Genomic DNA, 18,498 nt, shown 5'->3' with positions numbered 1-18,498 from the left:
CAACGAGATTGTGTTTATCTTGATTGCGACGTTTGATGAATTTCGTGTTAAGTCACAAGTCCCCGAGGCGATTACTAGCACAAACATTGGCGATGAAAGTAAATATATGGTTTCATGCTATAGAGAGGTTCAATATTTACATTATCAGGTCGTGCAATTACACTTTATATACGCTTAAAGTGCATTCTCATTTATCATTGTGTATATGGTACAGTAAAAAATATTAAGCGTTTGATTTTTTATAAGGAGAAATCTCCAATACTGTACAAGAGACTTTTCTCTTATAATTTGTACCTGGTATGTGTTGTTCATAAGGCTGAATTTCTTATTACTGAGACGTGATATCATTAAATAATTAAAAGTCATTAATTTATTAGTGGGATTTGAACCCTCCACTACAACTTCTAGAGCAGCCGCGCCTTTTATGATAAATTCGTCACTCGTATTTCGAAACAAATTAACATCCAAAGCTAAGACATGCTCCAATTGGTGTACAGTATATTGTTACATCTACCAGTTATATATCGGGGAAGCCAGAATGCACCAGGAAGTGCATCAGGTGTTATGCAACAGCAGCTGCAGGTCGGGTGCATCTCAACGTGATGCTAATGATAGGGAGCTGCGAAACATCCCGAACTGCTCACAATTAAACTATTAGTCAGGATTCCGTGTTGGCCTTAAATGTCCATTTTGCTATTCAATTCTGTATCTGTTTCGTGATCATAAAGTTGCATTGGGTTGAGAGCAGAGTCCAGTGAGACTACTCTAGACTCTAGTGCCAGGGAATTGGTCTCTTGTCCTTTATAGAGTTCAAGATTTGAGGTGCTGAATATTTTACAAAGTCTTGTAGTGAACTGTCAATCGAGCTTATGCGTTTTGTTGCTAATCTAATCGGGAGTTTTGTCCTTTACACTCCATGCAGATTCTTCTCTTTTAGGGACAACGTATAATGTATCCCTATATATTATGTACAGTATATTATAAAACGTTTTGTTTAACCCTTTAGACGATTGTGTTAAACGCTTTCTTTGGAATTGTTTGCAGCCGTAATATCGTTGTACCCTAATGGTTTTGATTGTAGGAAGCAATTCGACGAGTTTTATATTAATTTTATCTCTCAATATAATATATAACTTATTTTAAGCAAAGTATCCACCATTATAATTAAGTATAGAAACGTACCCATTGTTAGTAGAATTTTTCAAAGCACTGGACCCATTTAGAGCTCTATACCACGTTGTTGTTGTATACGTAAACCAATTTTGGTGTTTAATTCAACAACAACAATTTTCCACGTAATTAATTTAGTAATCTACAAGTTGTATTTTAACTAGCCTACTGAATGTTTTTTGTTAATGTTAATGTGTGTTAAGTAATTGTTGACTATAAATATAAACTTCGATGCATCGAATTATAAATTTTGCATATTAAATAGCCACCGGCAGAGTGTGTTGCGTGAAAACAAAAACTATCTCATACACCGGATTTTACATCGTCTCAAAATACAACAACAACTTTTTGAATAGTATTTCGTCATGTTAGTATCCACCAATAATACGAAAACAAACACTATAAATTCTGAACTTTTCAACTGCAATAGTAGATAGCCCATTGACATCTGATATGACTTATTTTATGAGAGGGTTTCCCTATTATGATTTCATGGATAAAAATGTTTGCTAAGCTACAAAACTGGTCCTTACATTGCAAAGCCAAAGTCCAAGTTACAAGAATATGCGTCTCCCTTGGTGATATAGTTTATCCCGTGCCCATTAATCCTAATGGGTTCCAATTTCGCTAAGATATGAGGTGTTCAAAGCCATTATGGCTCCTTTAAGTCCCTAACTGCCCTGAGGTGTCCCTAGGGTATTGTTACTCTCGCGATGTAATTAATGCTGCGGTTTGATCTTGTTTGTCTCTGTGAATATGTCGACAAACAATTTTCACCCTGAAAACTATTACTTTAGAAAATTTACTACAATATCACAAGTTTTATAATTTTCTTATTTCCTAAATAATTTTTGGCAGTCTTTTCCTTGTTTCCTTTAAGAAGGATACAAGTCAGAAAATAAAAAATAATACATTCCAAAAATATTGAAGTTAATAAGTTACAACGGTATAATATATCATAATTTCATCAACATAAGTCGATATACAACAGATTCGTCACTGTGTACTGTGTAGGTCAGGCCAAGACTTGCCCATTGTCCATTGCGCATTGCCTTCCACTGGCTTCACTCTTGTAAGGAGATTTTGTAAGTTATCCTGTTACGTACGATAACTTACCGTTATACAATTATATTTCATATTTTTAGCATGAATTATGTTGTTAGAATGAGGTTATCTTAGAGTTGTATACATTTCATAGTTTTAAAATTATTGCAATTTACTGTCAATATTTTGGCAAATAGAACTCGCAACTTATTTAATAACGTTAATCAATTTACTTGTTTTTCAAACCATGTTTGTTTGCGTTTCAGAGTTGCATACAAAAATTAAAATTACGATTCTGATTTTCTAGGGTATTTCGATAGTGTGATTACTTCGTAGCACCATTGACTTAAAGTAAGCAAACAATGTTTTTTCTTTAGTTAACAAAAGTAAAATATAAATAACCAACCTAAACTGAACTGTATATGAGTTTTTATGTTTCTATATATTAAACGTAAACTCCCTCATTGATTTATCTTTATAAACCTACCTTAAAATAAAAAAAAAACTTTTTACCCAACATCAATGCACTCTAATCGTTACCAACACGAAACGCACATTAAAGCAGGCTTTAGATTAATAATTTAATTTTACAAAAATCCTGTATGATGTAGGCTATCATATGTTAGGAATTTTACAATAGTATTACATGAGGTTTACGGTCTGCTTGCACTGTTCAATGTCATGTGTAATTCGCCTAATGGGTCTGATAATGATTGGAGTGTCCAATCGAAATCGATCACCATCATCATTGTGTATGTATTTAGCGTCTTATTAAAATAGTATAAGTTTAAATGTATGTTTCGAGTGTTATTAGACGTATTTGTATTTACTCTCCGCGTTCAAAGTTAACAATATAAGACGCCTGCAATCACAACAACACTACCAGCTGGTCCGCACAGCCCGCCTCGTTGCAGCACACCTGCTGCAGGCGTCCACACAAACCTGTATTGTAACGGTACGATCAACCAGCACCGGCTCTGCCCACCAGCACCAGCTCTTCCATTTCTGATTCTGATTTATAATGCGACTCCCTGACTCCGCTGGTCCGCTACGTTAAATTTACAACCGAAGATTAGCCACTTGATTTTGACAGCCGGAAAATATCACTGGTTACATTTATCAACTATATTGGTCGATCTTAGATAACCAAATTTCACTCTGGAGGCCGCTTTGATTAGTTTATCAGTTTACAAAAATGTATAAAATCTCGACGTTCGATAAAAAAATCCACCTTCAAATTTCAGAAGACTTGAATCAGTGATTCTTGGTCACTTGCTTTAAATCCTGGTGAAACAACACAAATACGAGTTTACGTTGAAGACCTGCCCTACATCTATTGGTCGAAACCTAAAAAAATTCAACGTGTTCAAATTTATCATATTTTCACAGTTTATTCCTAAAATATTTTTAAAAATTGCTGTGTATTATGTTCATTATACTGAACCAGATAATGCTATAAAAAGCCATATTATAAAATTCCAAAAGCTGTTTTACATAGTGGATCTTTGATATTATAAAACCTCATAAAATTGCATAGTTTTTTTTTATCTATTTTCTAATAAATTAAATTATAGCATTAGCCTTCTGTAAATGTTTTATGGTGTATCTCTTGGATTTTGCTTTTGGATAAAATCCGTATAAACCAACGACGCTATTCAGCTGTTCGTAGTCTTAGAACTAGTGACGAAATAAGTTAATAAAACAATTGTTATATGGATAAAACTTTCAACTGTTCCTAAACAAGTTAGTTGTTTTTAATCTTTTGTAATTAGTCAATGTATGATATTCTATAAACGATGTTCTATTAAAATAATGTTGGATTTCAAATTCGTAAAGCTGTCAAATTGCAATTTTCTAGTATGGATTCAAAGAGTATGAATATCTGTCTTTATTCCGTGGTACGAGCATACACTCTGTACCACAACGTCCAGACAGCTGCGTGGCCTTGACCTTACCCTCTGATTCAGCCGTCTTCAAGGTCATCAGCTGATCTCCGTCGTCTGCTGCTGATGTAGCCTTGCAATATAAAATATAATTACATCTAGTCACTAGGTACTAAAAAATATAAGTTTGAACGATGTGAGCAGGGTTGTTGTAGGGCTCGTTATAACAATCGTAAGGTTGCCGATTCGATCCTGTGTCAAGTCTGCGATTATTTGATTGCTGGAAACTAGATCCAGTTACCCTTGATAATTTGATTTTTCAAATGATTTTATGATTACATATATCATTTTATAACTATGATTTTTCACGTGACTTTTTTATCTGGCTGAAGAAACATCTGTTCTTATGGCATATAGGCCTACCATACACTCCATTGTATTTTCACCCTACATGCATATTCAGCATAAAATATAAAAACAAAAAATATATCGCTGCTGGTGTTGCTGTATTAGATTAAAATAACTCTTTTTTTACGCAATCTCAAGTTTAAACATTTAATAATATTACATTTGTGTTTTATACTATGTAGTACTGTTATTTAAAGTGGTTGAATTGTGAGCAGAGACCCAAAAGACACCTCGAGGTTGGTCCAGGGATGAGGGTAGAAACACAAGAGATTTTTCTCATCAAATTTCACAATTCGTTGCATAACGTTTTTTAAACGTGTATTATTACTAGAGCCTTGTTCGTATTAGTTCAATCCTATAACCACCATTTCTAGCTCAAAATGTACCGTCAATTGGGCTGGTTTGTTTTTTGACATATGATTAATGTACATATATTGTCGTCAAAGCAGTTTAAATATTAACTCATCAATGATTAATTGTTTTTAAATAATTATTAAAACTTGATAATTTTAATGTAAACCGGCTAATTAGCTAATAACGCATCGACTGCTACAAGTAGCAAGGTTTCCTCGTCAATTTAAAGTTTTACAAACACAGTTCCGGCAGGTTTTACCAAGCAGACCATTTACATAAATTTGCATATAATTTACATTGGAGTTTTTGTGCCGATAATTTGCATCTGGCCCAACTAATTTGTATATATTAGCGTTCACGTGGCATCTTCAAAATACTTAACAAAAAAGCGATTAGGTTAAGTTTCCGACTCGTTTTTCGCTCATTGGAATTGCGTGGTTTCCTCAGGGGTTTAAGGCTACAGTAGTGGAATACATACTTACAATACTTCTGCTCACTGTAAACTGTGAGAGGGACTCCAGTTGTATGAAATAAGACAAAATTGGCGTTAGAAATTAAGAAAATCAAACTATTGAATTATGACAGACGTTGAGGGGCCAGAAGAAATAGTTTGGATTTTTTAGCTATTCAAGCAGTATTGTTTGTAGCATAGAAGGATTTTGGAAATAAACTTGAATATTATCACTGCAATGTGTATTTTACAATTAGTAAAGTACTTTTGAACAATCCGGTTGATATTTGTAAGAGTTTTGAGATGTTCGTCCACCTTAAACCTCTACTCCAGACCTTAGGTTGGATAGCCACTTTAATGATTCTTAACCATGTTAAGCTGAGTGTTTCATTGTCCCGCAATTAATCAAGAATACATAGAAGAGAATGAAAATAAATACAATTTTTGAGTTGGTGACAAATGGTCCTTTGGTCGAGGTGTGACAATGTGTAAACATTTCTCTGTACCCTCCCCTACACCATGACTAACCCTGGGTCGTGTTCCAGGCGGAGCTGGTAGACGCTGTGCGACGTCGAAGAGCCAGAGAGGAGACCAGCGACGACGAGGACCTAGGACTGCCCAGGAGTCCTGCCTCTAGCTCTCCTACTGCAGCCACCCCCGACCATCTACACATCAACCTCAAGGTAAGACATTCAGGACAATATCTAGAGCTAACACTCAAAACGTGTCATTCCCAATATGTAGTGTTGCAGATTTGAGTTGAGGCTAGGTTGTTTTTTATGGAATTTCAACGCAGTCACATATAGCTTATTCTGCACAATTCTTCATATTTAGTAGATATCTACCTATGCTAGATATGTAGGGTTCACAATTTAAAACGTTGATTACAAAAATTACCCAACATAAAACTAAACTAAGTAGGCTGTGCTCTTCCGAAAAATCTATGGTTAATACATTTTTTTCATCCCCTGGCAAAACTAAACTGAGTGTAAATCGATGCTTATTGTTCTATGTTGGTACCACGAAGGATGATGCACGTTGTTAAAATGTAGGAATATTGTTATTTGATGGGTTTATTTTTCCTTTTATCGGCCGTTTTGTAAATCAGCTTAAATTCCTTTGGAGAAATCTCACCACCGCAACTGGTTACACTATTTCTCTAAAATTGAAAAAAAAATGGAATATGCGAATACTATGAAAAATTTATTCCAAGGTACAAAACAAGTGACGAGACCAGAAAGCAAACCCATAAATTTTGATGGCAATACATTTCTTTGTTGAACTGGTTTATTTTTGTTCTGTCCCAGTTTGACATTGGCAATGTCTGTCGTCTGTTGTGTGTTCCGTTATGAGACTTGCAGGTCCGGTCTGGAGATGGCTCTTTGTCTTAACCTGACCCACATTCACACCACTCTGATGAGGCTGGTAATCGTTTGATACCTCTTTACGTGCAATCAATGACCTTTGGATGCTGAAGTAGACATACAATCTCTATGTACCAAAAGAACATTGCAGGATGAGGAACTTTTAAAGTGTTCTACTGTCGAAATTATATTTAATTTTTTTTACGAAACTTTTATAATTCTTTACGTAAAATATGCTATCTATATTTTACAAAATGTCTTAAACCCAAGGTCCCCAAAATAGGCATTTTAAGGCCCTAGTGATGAAACTACCAAAAAACCCCGAATCGACGTGTTGTCAAATTGTTTCTCTTATTCATGATTTGGTTACATATCAAAACGAATCTATGGACATACAGTTAACGAAATGTATATTTTTATAGATAGTTTCAGTTAAATGGTTGTCACGTTGGCAATGGCTTGTTGTTGGAGATAATGGAGACGGGTCCTCTGAGACTAACGCGGTACCCTACATTACCAGACCCCTGTCTGCTACATAAGCAAATGTTAGCACTACAGATACAATATGAGATGGTTACTTTAAATAATATAACTTACTGGTTTTACCAGTTCTTTGCAAAAGAATATAGGCCTAAAATAATGAAATTAGATCCTTTAAAGTAGCCACAAAGTAGTTTAGAATCAATGTTGCTCATCTATATAATTTCTAAAGCGTTTTTTTGTCGGTACACCATAACTTCTTTAAATCTTCGCCAATTTTCAAATATAAGGTGTCATTTTATAGCTTTTTTATCCACTACGCTAGTAGGGGTGGCGGTGATTTGGCAGGGGTAGTTTTCTAGGGGTGGTAGATACAGTAAATTAATTCCTAGCTGTTAAGGGTAGTATCTTCGGTTGTTAGGGGGTTGTTAAGGGTAGTTTTCGTAATTATATGTAGGTATTTAACATACTAAACTAATCATAGGATAAAAATGAATGCTATAAGCTGGTATCGACCCCGGGGCTCGTAGGTGATAGATTATTGTTTAAGCCATCCAGCTATGGAAGCAGTTGTGTTGTAAATTGTAGTCGTCAACAACCTTAATTGTGTGTTACCAACCGATCATGTGACCACATACGCAGTTGTTAAACATAACCTCAAGGTGAAATCCTTTCTGCCATAACCTCACTCTACGTATTGTGTACGCATTTTACCAATTAACCTCCCGCCAACTGTATTGCCAAATCACATAACCTCACTTTTGTGCCATCTGCTTTCCCGCCATGACCTCACTTTACGTAAATGTAGTTATTTCTATTTAATTATTAAACCCAGTTACAGGTACAGTGTTTATACAGATAAATAACAACCTCGGTGTCCAATAGCGATTAGCGGAGTTCAATTGCTGATGATAATGTTATTACCGTCAATATTGATAGCGTTATCTTTGATAATGATGCCGTTATGATACATTCCTCCATCTACACAAACATTTTACTCAACAAATGATTTGAGGTAAGTCGTATGTAACTCTAGGCTCTAACTAAATACTATTTCGATTGTATATTATAAAATGAGTATAAATTATTTAAAAAACTCTCTACTAGGTTGCAGCTCCAATGCTATGTAAATCTGTTTGTAAAATCAGCTATGGTTAGCTGAATTAATGCCAAAGTTTGTATTCTATCTTATATAGTGTGAAACTTGATACAATGCTTTGTAATTAGCTGTACTAAAAGGCATATCTCTAAAGAAACACTTCTACCTACATATAACAAATGCGAAAGAAATTATAATCACCATCGTTTTAAAAAGATGGCTTAAGTGGAACTTTACTGTTGAGCATAAATTGGTTCTCCTAAAGGCTACCAAATGTGTTATTTTTGGTTAGGGTTAGCGCTGGAGGTTCACGGGTTCGACTCTAAACAACCACAAAACATGTTATTTCTAATTTGGTTAGCGCTGTAGGTTAACGGGTTCAATTCTAACCCGATTGGGTTGGTTAATGGGTTCGATTTTAACCCGATTGGGTTAGTTTTAGAGGTTAACGGGTTCGATTTTAATCCGATTGGGTTAGGGCTGTAGGTTCACGGGTTCAATTCTATCCCGGTTGGGTTAGTTAACGGGTTCGATTTTAACCCTAATGGGTTAGTTTTAGAGGTTCACGGGTTCAATTCTAACCTGATTGGGTTAGTTTTAGAGGTTCACGAGTTGAATCTTAACTCGGTTGGGTTGGTTAATGGGTTCGATCCTAACCTGATTGGGTTAGTTTTAGAGGTTCACGAGTTCGATTTTAACCCGGTTGGGTTAGTTTTAGAGGTTAACGGGTTCAATTCGAATTCAACTGGGTTGGTTAAGTGGTTTGATCCTAACCTGATTGGGTTAGTTTTAGAGGTTCACGAGTTTGATTTTAACTCGATTGGGTTGGTTAATGGGTTCGATCCTAACCTGATTGGGTTAGTTTTAGAGGTTCACGGGTTCAATTCTAACCTGATTGGGTTAGTCTTAGAGGTTCACGAGTTGGATCTTAACTCGGTTGGGTTGGTTAATGGATTCGATCCTAACCTGATTGGGTTAGTTTTAGAGGTTCACGTGTTCGATTTTAACCCGGTTGGGTTAGTTTTAGAGGTTAACGGGTTCGTTCCTAACTTGATTGGGTTAGTTTTAGAGGTTCACGGGTTCAACTTTAACCCGGTTGGGATGGTTAACGGGTTCAATTCTAATTCAACTGGGTTGGTTAAGTGGTTTGATCCTAACCTGATTGGGTTAGTTTTAGAGGTTCACGAGTTGGATTTTAACTCGGTTGGGTTGGTTAATGGGTTCGATCCTAACCTGATTGGGTTAGTTTTAGAGGTTCACGGGTTCAATTCTAACCTGATTGGGTTAGTTTTAGAGGTTCACGAGTTGGATCTTAACTCGGTTGGGTTGGTTAATGGATTCGATCATAACCTGATTGGGTTAGTTTTAGAGGTTCACGAGTTCAATTTTTACCCGGTTGGGTTAGTTTTAGAGGTTAACGGGTTCGTTCCTAACCTGATTGGGTTAGTTTTAGAGGTCCACGGGTTCGATTTTAACCCGGTTGGGTTGGTTAACAGGTTCGATCCTAACCTGTTTGGGTTGGTTCACGGGTTCAATTCTAACACGATTGGGTTACTTTTAGAGGTTAATGGGTTCGATCATAACCTGATTGGGTTAGTTTTAGAAGTTCACGGGTTCAATTCTAGCCAGTCACTAAACGCTTAATTTCTGGTGGGGATGATTTTTAGTGTTGTAGTGTAAATCCAGAGGTTCACGGGTTCGATCCTAACCAATCACTAAACGCCTCATTTCTGATTGGACGTTTTTTGTATGGTGTTGTAGTGTGAGTCCTTGATCCTAGAGGTTCAAGGTTTGATCCCAACCAATCACCAAACATTTCATTTTCGTAGTTTAATCCTCAGGGGTAGTGAATACATATATATTTGATTGTTAGGGAGTTGTTAGCGTTGTTAGGGGTAGTTTTATGTTTTGTAATTCATATGTAGGAGTTACCAGTTGATCATGTAATCTTTCTGTTAAGATTGTACTGTATACGTAGGTATTTCTATTAAACTATTTTTGTTTACAGGGCACTTGTTGGGAGTTGGACAATGGATGAGATTAGGAAAGCTGTAGAGAAAGGGTATATTGTACTAGACATGTATGAGTTGTGGGAGTATCAGGTAGCAACATTTGAAAACGGGGGCTTGTTCACTGACTTTATCAATAAATTCTTAAAGATGAAACAGGAAGCTTCGGGCTATCCAGAATGGTGCAAGACTGAGGAGGACAAAAACAAGTATATCGCAGATTATCTGGGACATGAGGGAATAAAGCTAGAGAAAGACAAAGTTATAATCAATGTTCTTAAGTGGGTAAACTATTTACCAACCATATTTAACTAGGCACAATCCCGATTACTATATTTCTTTCACCTGTCCTTCATTATGGGTAACATGTAAATTAGCCTTTACCGTAGATATTTTAACTAAGGATTCCTCTAATAATTTGAAACCCAAAGGCTTTATGCCTCTGAAATTGCAACTATTCCATCATTCAAAGTAAATAGTACGTTTACAGTATAAACAGGAAAAGTAATCACTGACAACCTTTAATTTGTTGGTAAAGCCTAACAAACCTATGACATATATGCGAGAGACAATATAGCTAAAGCATGTGTTACAAAAAGGTTCAGGGCAAACTCAAAGAAATAACCATGTAATAAGACAAAAGTTAAATTGCCTCTGTCCGCCAGTTGAGTAACCCTTTACAGGAAATTGATGGATTATATCAACAGTCTTTGAACTTATGCTCTTTTACTTACTAACAGTCTTGGTAGACATGTACACAACACGTAACATTAATGAAAATAACTGTGCGGTAGGCCTTATTTAGGGACATGTAGAGATGCGTGTCGGTCGTTTGTTGTGTATAACATGGGTTGGGATGTTCCGATGGAGTCAAAAAGAAGTTAGTGTACTATTATAACAAACTTAGTATACTTTGGTGAAGTGTTTTACACAATAACCTATATTTTGATAATGAGGGTGGGTACAGCATCAGGCTATGTTATTACATCTTATCTCTTTGTGTGAAGGAAAATGGCGGCATATCTTGCCGCTGTTGTAACCTCTTTCTCAAAACTATTATCAATCAGAGACAAACTTGCAAACAATTCAGTTCTGCCATGGGTGTGAAAAAATGATATTTCCAACTAAACGTAAACTGGCTCATGTGTGTGTGGAGAAGTATATTGTCACTTGGACATAACCACAAGGTAGTCAAGAGGAGCCCAAAAGACTGATTTATCTTCTTTGATCTAGAAACTTGCAAACATTTCAAAAATGTCAGTGTAATTGCACACTATGGCTTTGATTTTCAGTTTATACGTATGCATATCCTCGATGAAATAAAACTTACCTCAAACATCATCCCAACAGGTACTACTAATGCCAATGTTAGATTTATGTACCCTCCCATCCTCCTTTTGACTTTATTTCTGTAAAGAATACCTCCAACACCTCTTTAATACACTATGTATATGTCCAATGCCTGAAGGCATACATCAAAATTAGAACAATATGTATTGAAAGATGATTCTTTTATTGAGTCAGTCCTATATGTAATTTAACCTGCTAATTTAACCTCTTGAAACCTAACACTATTGGGTTAATCCGAAAATTGTTACTGCTATGTTGAATGAGAGCGTTTTGGACTTTCACCATTATACCTATCCAATGTATAACACACATTATAACTATTAAACCTACAACTAAAATAAAACAACAGAAAAGCATGAACAACATTAACGTAAATAGGAGAAATCAGGGTTTGACATGGCTATGGAGGTTAATGTTTGTAATGTGTAGTAGTATCTTTTGTTTGTAATTTATTTTATTAATTATGATTGTTGTGGTTTTGTCATTACTCTGTTGCTTTATGGTGGGCTAAGCCGGGGAAGAAAAAGTCTGAGTAGCAAAGAGGTTGTTATAAAGGGAATGTGACTTTGTGTTAAAAATATATAGAAAGTCTTGATCACCTTGATGATAGTCCACAAACTTCGATTGAACCCATAACGGCTGAGATATGACAGGAAATGCAAAAACATACGACAAATGTGGACGGAAAGAGACAGTTCAATAGTTTGATGTTGGCTCTTTGGATCTGTATGTGTGAGCAAATGAATAATATATTGCATACTACAAGTTGTCTAAATATACCCCATTGAGTATGGTCACAGGGACTACTACATTATAATAAAAAACAACTTAAAACAAATCAATGTAATTCGAGTACAACGAACCTCAAATAAAACATAAAGCTAAAACCATGTCTAAAAATTCAACTATACAATGACATTATGGATGAAGACCATAGCACTGCAGCCGTTTAAACATTCTTTGGAAATACGTTTGTAACAAAGGTTGTACACTTGACACCCTTGAGGTGTTGCATATTTACAAGGCCCTAAAACAGGAAACCGGTGTTGTATTGAGTGAGAAATCAATTTCTAGCCCACATTTAATACTTAATAAACATTCCAAGGTAACGTTATCACTGATACCCACAGTGTTATCCTGTGATGGTAATATTAAACAGTGCAGCTGTCTATGAGAACACCCTACCAAGGATTTATGAGTGTAATGTGTAGGTACAAAGCCCCCTGATTGACCCTCAAGTGATTGACATCCGTTGAAAAACTGATATTCTTGACAACGGTACATCTTGATGTAACAGACGTTGAAACCTTAGTTATATTAAATAACAACTAAATCGGACCGGGTAAGGTAAATTAACCCATTATCATGGGCAAACCACAACAGCTAGTAAAATATTAACATATGTTGAAAGGTAGATATGTTTTAATTCTGATAAAAAATATCAAATACGCTCTGTTGTTATACTGCAAGATCTATGTTATTGATACAGTAGAACCTCCGTAACCCCATAATCCGAACACCCGCTAATTTGAATACCCCATTGCTGTATACAATACAGTAGTTCTTTCCATACTGTATGTCACCATAATTGTCAATTAACCAAACAGGCAATTATTTAAAAATACAAAATATTAGAGTGTAATTTCTACCATGTACTACAATTTAAATCAACCCAAAAACATACTACACAGAGCTATAACACATGTTTGAAGGCGAAAATCAGTGTAGACAAAGATAGTTCGAGAATCACATGCGTTTGGAGGTAATTTTGATAGTGGTTAACCTTACTTCCTGTATATAATTGCTATTGTCGTACAGTCCTTAAACTACATCACTCTCTTATTGTGTAACCGAACACGTTTTCTATACGTAAAGTGAAATATTTATACATGCTTTGATAGTTAATTTATAAACCTACATTTAAATCACCGATCACCAATAACATATAACTGTAGTACAACAACGAGCTCGCTATGATAGCTAAATCTTGAAGATTTCTCTGGAAACTTGTATATGCATAATAATAATATGTAAGTTGGTATAATCATCACAAAAACGTCGATTCCTACGGCCATGAAAACGTAGTCTTCTGCGCTCGCGAAAATGTCATTATCGTCTTGTGCAATAGCAGAGTCCAGTCTTTGGAGACATGTGTTTTATTAACTAAAATCTAGTTATCCAGCATTTTCACTAAACCCTATATTTGCCCCGAGTCCGATTAAATATGTTTGTTTTAGTCAAGAACCTTTACGAATGTAATGTAATCTACGTTTATTGATAAATGGGTGGGTTTCTATTACTTTTAACCCATTTACCATAAGTGTTGTGAAGCCTATCGTAAACACATTCTCTTATAGCATTTTATACCGAATGTTCAAAGTATTAAAAACGGCTATTTGCTATTATGAATGTAATATAGCTATAGTATACGACTCTTTTAAGTTGACACTGTGTTGAAAAATACTTAATGTTAAGCAATAGTTTTAACGGAGATGTCTTTTAGATTGATATGTATTCTATGAAATAGGTAGATTTGAAGTCCTATGTAAAGCTTCTTTTACTGTTATCGAGGTTCTAATATACTTTGAATAAGTAAAAAAGCCTCTTTTACAACACAAAAACTACTGATATTCAACGTATACTCTAAAGATGAAAAAAGAACTGCTAATCAAATGATAACTTTCAATTATATTACCCGATGTGAATGAAAAGCAGTGCATTTACCTCAATTGTTAGCCATATGGTATCTAGTCATGCTAAATCTTTCATAATGGTACCTACTACTATTGAGGACTATCTAGCTACACTCCTCCAAATCGAAATGTAATGACCAAACTACGTCCACGATACGTTTGGCTACGTAATAATTGTACGATAAGACACCAATTACTATATGTCAGATGTACCTTCCAGTTTAGTGTTTCTGGTTCGTACTTATGTTTGTTATGACTAATAGTATAATTACTGTGTAGGCTTACTTTGTTATACATTCACAGACATATGATCTCTACCATACTCTTAATCCCAAAAACAAAACTGTAAATGTTTACCAATACTTTGGCGTAGTTATGACAGTATAACGACTATTATAGTTATGATTTATACTGCTAATATAAGACCCATCTTACACTCATCTCCAAAGGCTTAAAATACCTACGTTTGTATGGTCCCTATCTCAACATAATGTCACTAGAAAAGTAACCGTGAAATACACTTTACATCAATTCTAGTTTAACCTCTAGAAGTGGAGGAGAGTACCATAATTGAGGGCGTGAAAGGTATCACGTGTATGTTGGTTTTATAGGTTTATTTACGAATGAACTGGGATATGTTGGTCAATACGCTACATTATACCTATAACATCTGGCTGGTATGTTTGCTGAGGTGTCAAGAGTGTTGTGCTAACTTACGAGTCTTTGAAATTGTTTTGTGTTGGTTTTATTCCTGTATGTTTGTATATCAAGCTTATTAATGTAGAGCTTACCCGATGGTGTTCATCTTATTTGGCTTGGGTGGGAGCTGATGGTAACAGAAAATTAAACAAAAACTATGTATATTATGGCGATGTACCGCTTTATCCTCTTTGGATTATGTCTCAATGTAAAAAAACCTGATACCTGCAGTTTCCTAACGTGATAAGCTCAAAAGGCCGTTTGTATACAATAGCTAACACCTTGGGGATGATATGTAAAATTATCAGTACTAGATGGATTTTTACTGTATTCAGTTTATATTCGAACAAGTTACTACAAAAACGGCAAGAAAACTGTCGGTTTTACTTAATGCCAATACATATACCGTTTTGACATACTGCAGCAAAAACAGCCAATTTGAACGGTTATTTGTGTTTTCTAAGCTGTTGATACATGTTGTCTAAACATGCATGTTAGCATTTGTTTGTACGGAATCGGCCCAATGAAAAAATACATTTAGAAATTAACTCTCACTAGAAAATGAACCAAGGATTATGACATCCACCTACCTACGTTGGTCAAAGCTATCACTACCTTACATCGCATTACAACCATAACTAATTTGCTACACGAGTATGAAGTTACATAGGGCCTTATAATCAAGAGAACCCATTTTTATTTCCTACATACTCTTTTTTATGTCTGGAAGTTGATAGATTTATATTTTTTCAATTGTGTTGGAGTTGGTACTATTTTAGCTAATGAGTAAAATAACGAATGGTTTTATGTTAAGTAGCATTTTAAATACATGGACAAGTAGTCTTGCTTTAGACATCTCTCCTTTTTTATTCCTCAGGACAAGTGTACTATTAAGGTTTCCGAACCCAGGGTTATGTCAAAACTATTATGTAGCAGATTAAAAATAGTAATTGGCGGGGATTGACCCCAGGGGCTGAAGTTACATGGTTTTCATTTTAAGTTACTACAGGCGATGGTGCTGCCTCCGATGGTAAAACATTTAACTACACTACAACCGGAGACACCAAAACAGTAATTCTAGCGGCGAAACTAGGAATTATGATGACAACACCATAATCTGCATAAATACCATAAGCAGACGACGGTAGAGCTATTGACACCGGTGGCAGGTATTATAGCTTTACGGTACCTGTAGTGTAACATATTTGCAAGGCTGAAGTGAGTCTTTTACATGTGTACGACTAGTTTAGAAGACGATCGTATGAATGATAGCTGTGAGGAACGTGTCTACCAACAGATATAGTAGATTATTACTATACAAAACTAGGGAAATATCATTTAGATATGAGAGAATAGTCCAAGACGACGGTAAAACATCTTTCAACGCCCCTAAAGTCTGTTGGTGACAACATATTTTTCATTTCCGAAAGGTTTCTAAGTCCAGAGTTAGGGAAAGATCAATTAAACAGTTTGCAAAATAGTCTCTGGGAGATAAATGTATTTGTTTTTAATGTGTTGGAGTTAGGTATTATAGGTACTTTTTAGTAGACGATGAAGATAATGAGTAAAATATCAATTAACGTACGGCTTTATGTTAAGTGACATCTAAACTACAACAACAAATAGCCCTGCTTAGACATCTCTTCTTTTTTGTCCCTCAGTATAAGTGGACTATTCAGGTTTCTGAGCCCCTGTGTTATGCCAATACTATTATACAGCAGATTAAAACTATCGATTTTCGGGGATTGATATGCAACACCGAAGTTACATAGTTTTCATATAAGGTGCAGGCGAGGGTGTCGCCTCTGGTGGAAAAACATCAAACTACTCGGCAGCTGGAGGCACAATCTTACAGTAATCTTAACCACTAGAATTGCTGGTTTGGTGCCTCCAGCTGCCGAGTAGTTTGATGTTTTTCCACCAGAGGCGACACCCTCGCCTGCACCTTATATGAAAACTATGTAACTTCGGTGTTGCATATCAATCCCCGAAAATCGATAGTTTTAATCTGCTGTATAATAGTATTGGCATAACACAGGGGCTCAGAAACCTGAATAGTCCACTTATACTGAGGGACAAAAAAGAAGAGATGTCTAAGCAGGGCTATTTGTTGTTGTAGTTTAGATGTCACTTAACATAAAGCCGTACGTTAATTGATATTTTACTCATTATCTTCATCGTCTACTAAAAAGTACCTATAATACCTAACTCCAACACATTAAAAACAAATACATTTATCTCCCAGAGACTATTTTGCAAACTGTTTAATTGATCTTTCCCTAACTCTGGACTTAGAAACCTTTCGGAAATGAAAAATATGTTGTCACCAACAGACTTTAGGGGCGTTGAAAGATGTTTTACCGTCGTCTTGGACTATTCTCTCATATCTAAATGATATTTCCCTAGTTTTGTATAGTAATAATCTACTATATCTGTTGGTAGACACGTTCCTCACAGCTATCATTCATACGATCGTCTTCTAAACTAGTCGTACACATGTAAAAGACTCACTTCAGCCTTGCAAATATGTTACACTACAGGTACCGTAAAGCTATAAAGGCGGGGACACACTTGTCATACACCCTTCCGATCCTACTACGATCCGATTTGCGGGATTCCAGAAGGATCGGTGCGGGATCGGAGGGGGTGAACACACATGTCATACACGCTTCCGAACCGGCGACCCATCTCCGATTTCCTCCACCGGGTAGATCAACACTCGCCAGTCAAACGTAAACTACGTCCAGAAGGTGATAAATATTGTATGTTCAAACACTTTGGTATTCAGGATTTAGCCATGGTGGCGGTTTGTCTAGATGAAGAGGAAGAAAGTCAGACATCTCTGGAGGGCAGTGGAAAACGGAGAATTAGGGTCCATTCTGCATGGAAGGAAAGCAGAAGTGCCCATTATTATAGGTTGTTCTCTCTCGAGTTCGTTTAGCTCTTCTACCCGTCCGATTTTCATGTTTGAGGTCTCGAATTGAAGGTATGCACGCACAGATTTCAAATCAAGCATCGGCATATATTTATCTTAAACCATTGTTCCTAAACCTTAAGAATAACGGTGATTTTTAAGAAACAACCCGTCCTGCATCCGACAAACGAATAGACTGCAGTGTCGGTGCGTGATCGGAGTCAAAATCGGAGTAGGATCGGAGTATGACGTGACGCGTGTCGGAGAGGTGTAAACAACCGCGTTCAATGTTATGTACCATTCCCCTCTCCGACAGTCGTACCACAGTATGATCGGAGTCGGATCGGAAGGGTGTATGACAAGTGTGTCCCCGCCTTAATACCTGCCACCGGTGTCAATAGCTCTACCGTCGTCTGCTTATGGTATTTATGCAGATTATGGTGTTGTCATCATAATTCCTAGTTTCGCCGCTAGAATTACTGTTTTGGTGTCTCCGGTTGTAGTGTAGTTAAATGTTTTACCATCGGAGGCAGCACCATCGCCTGTAGTAACTTAAAATGAAAACCATGTAACTTCAGCC

General features: G+C 36.1%; 1 protein-coding gene across 1 annotated transcript in view; it reads left to right on the top strand.

Moving 5' to 3' along the window:
* The window catches only part of LOC128984436 (uncharacterized), a 220,207-nt gene that overhangs the window by 156,257 nt on the left and 45,452 nt on the right, over positions 1 to 18,498 (top strand). The window contains exon 13 of the mRNA XM_054403756.1: positions 5,856 to 5,993. Within this exon, the coding sequence (XP_054259731.1) occupies positions 5,856 to 5,993 (138 nt within the window). The remainder of the gene's footprint in view (positions 1 to 5,855; positions 5,994 to 18,498) is intronic.

This window comes from Macrosteles quadrilineatus, unplaced genomic scaffold, assembly GCF_028750875.1.
Source record: "Macrosteles quadrilineatus isolate MER2022 unplaced genomic scaffold, UCM_ALF_1.0 Scaffold_2__2_contigs__length_208266976, whole genome shotgun sequence".
Classification (NCBI taxonomy): Eukaryota; Metazoa; Arthropoda; class Insecta; order Hemiptera; family Cicadellidae; genus Macrosteles; species Macrosteles quadrilineatus.
Note: the sequence above shows the minus strand (reverse complement) of the source record. Positions and strands in the feature narration are given on the sequence as shown.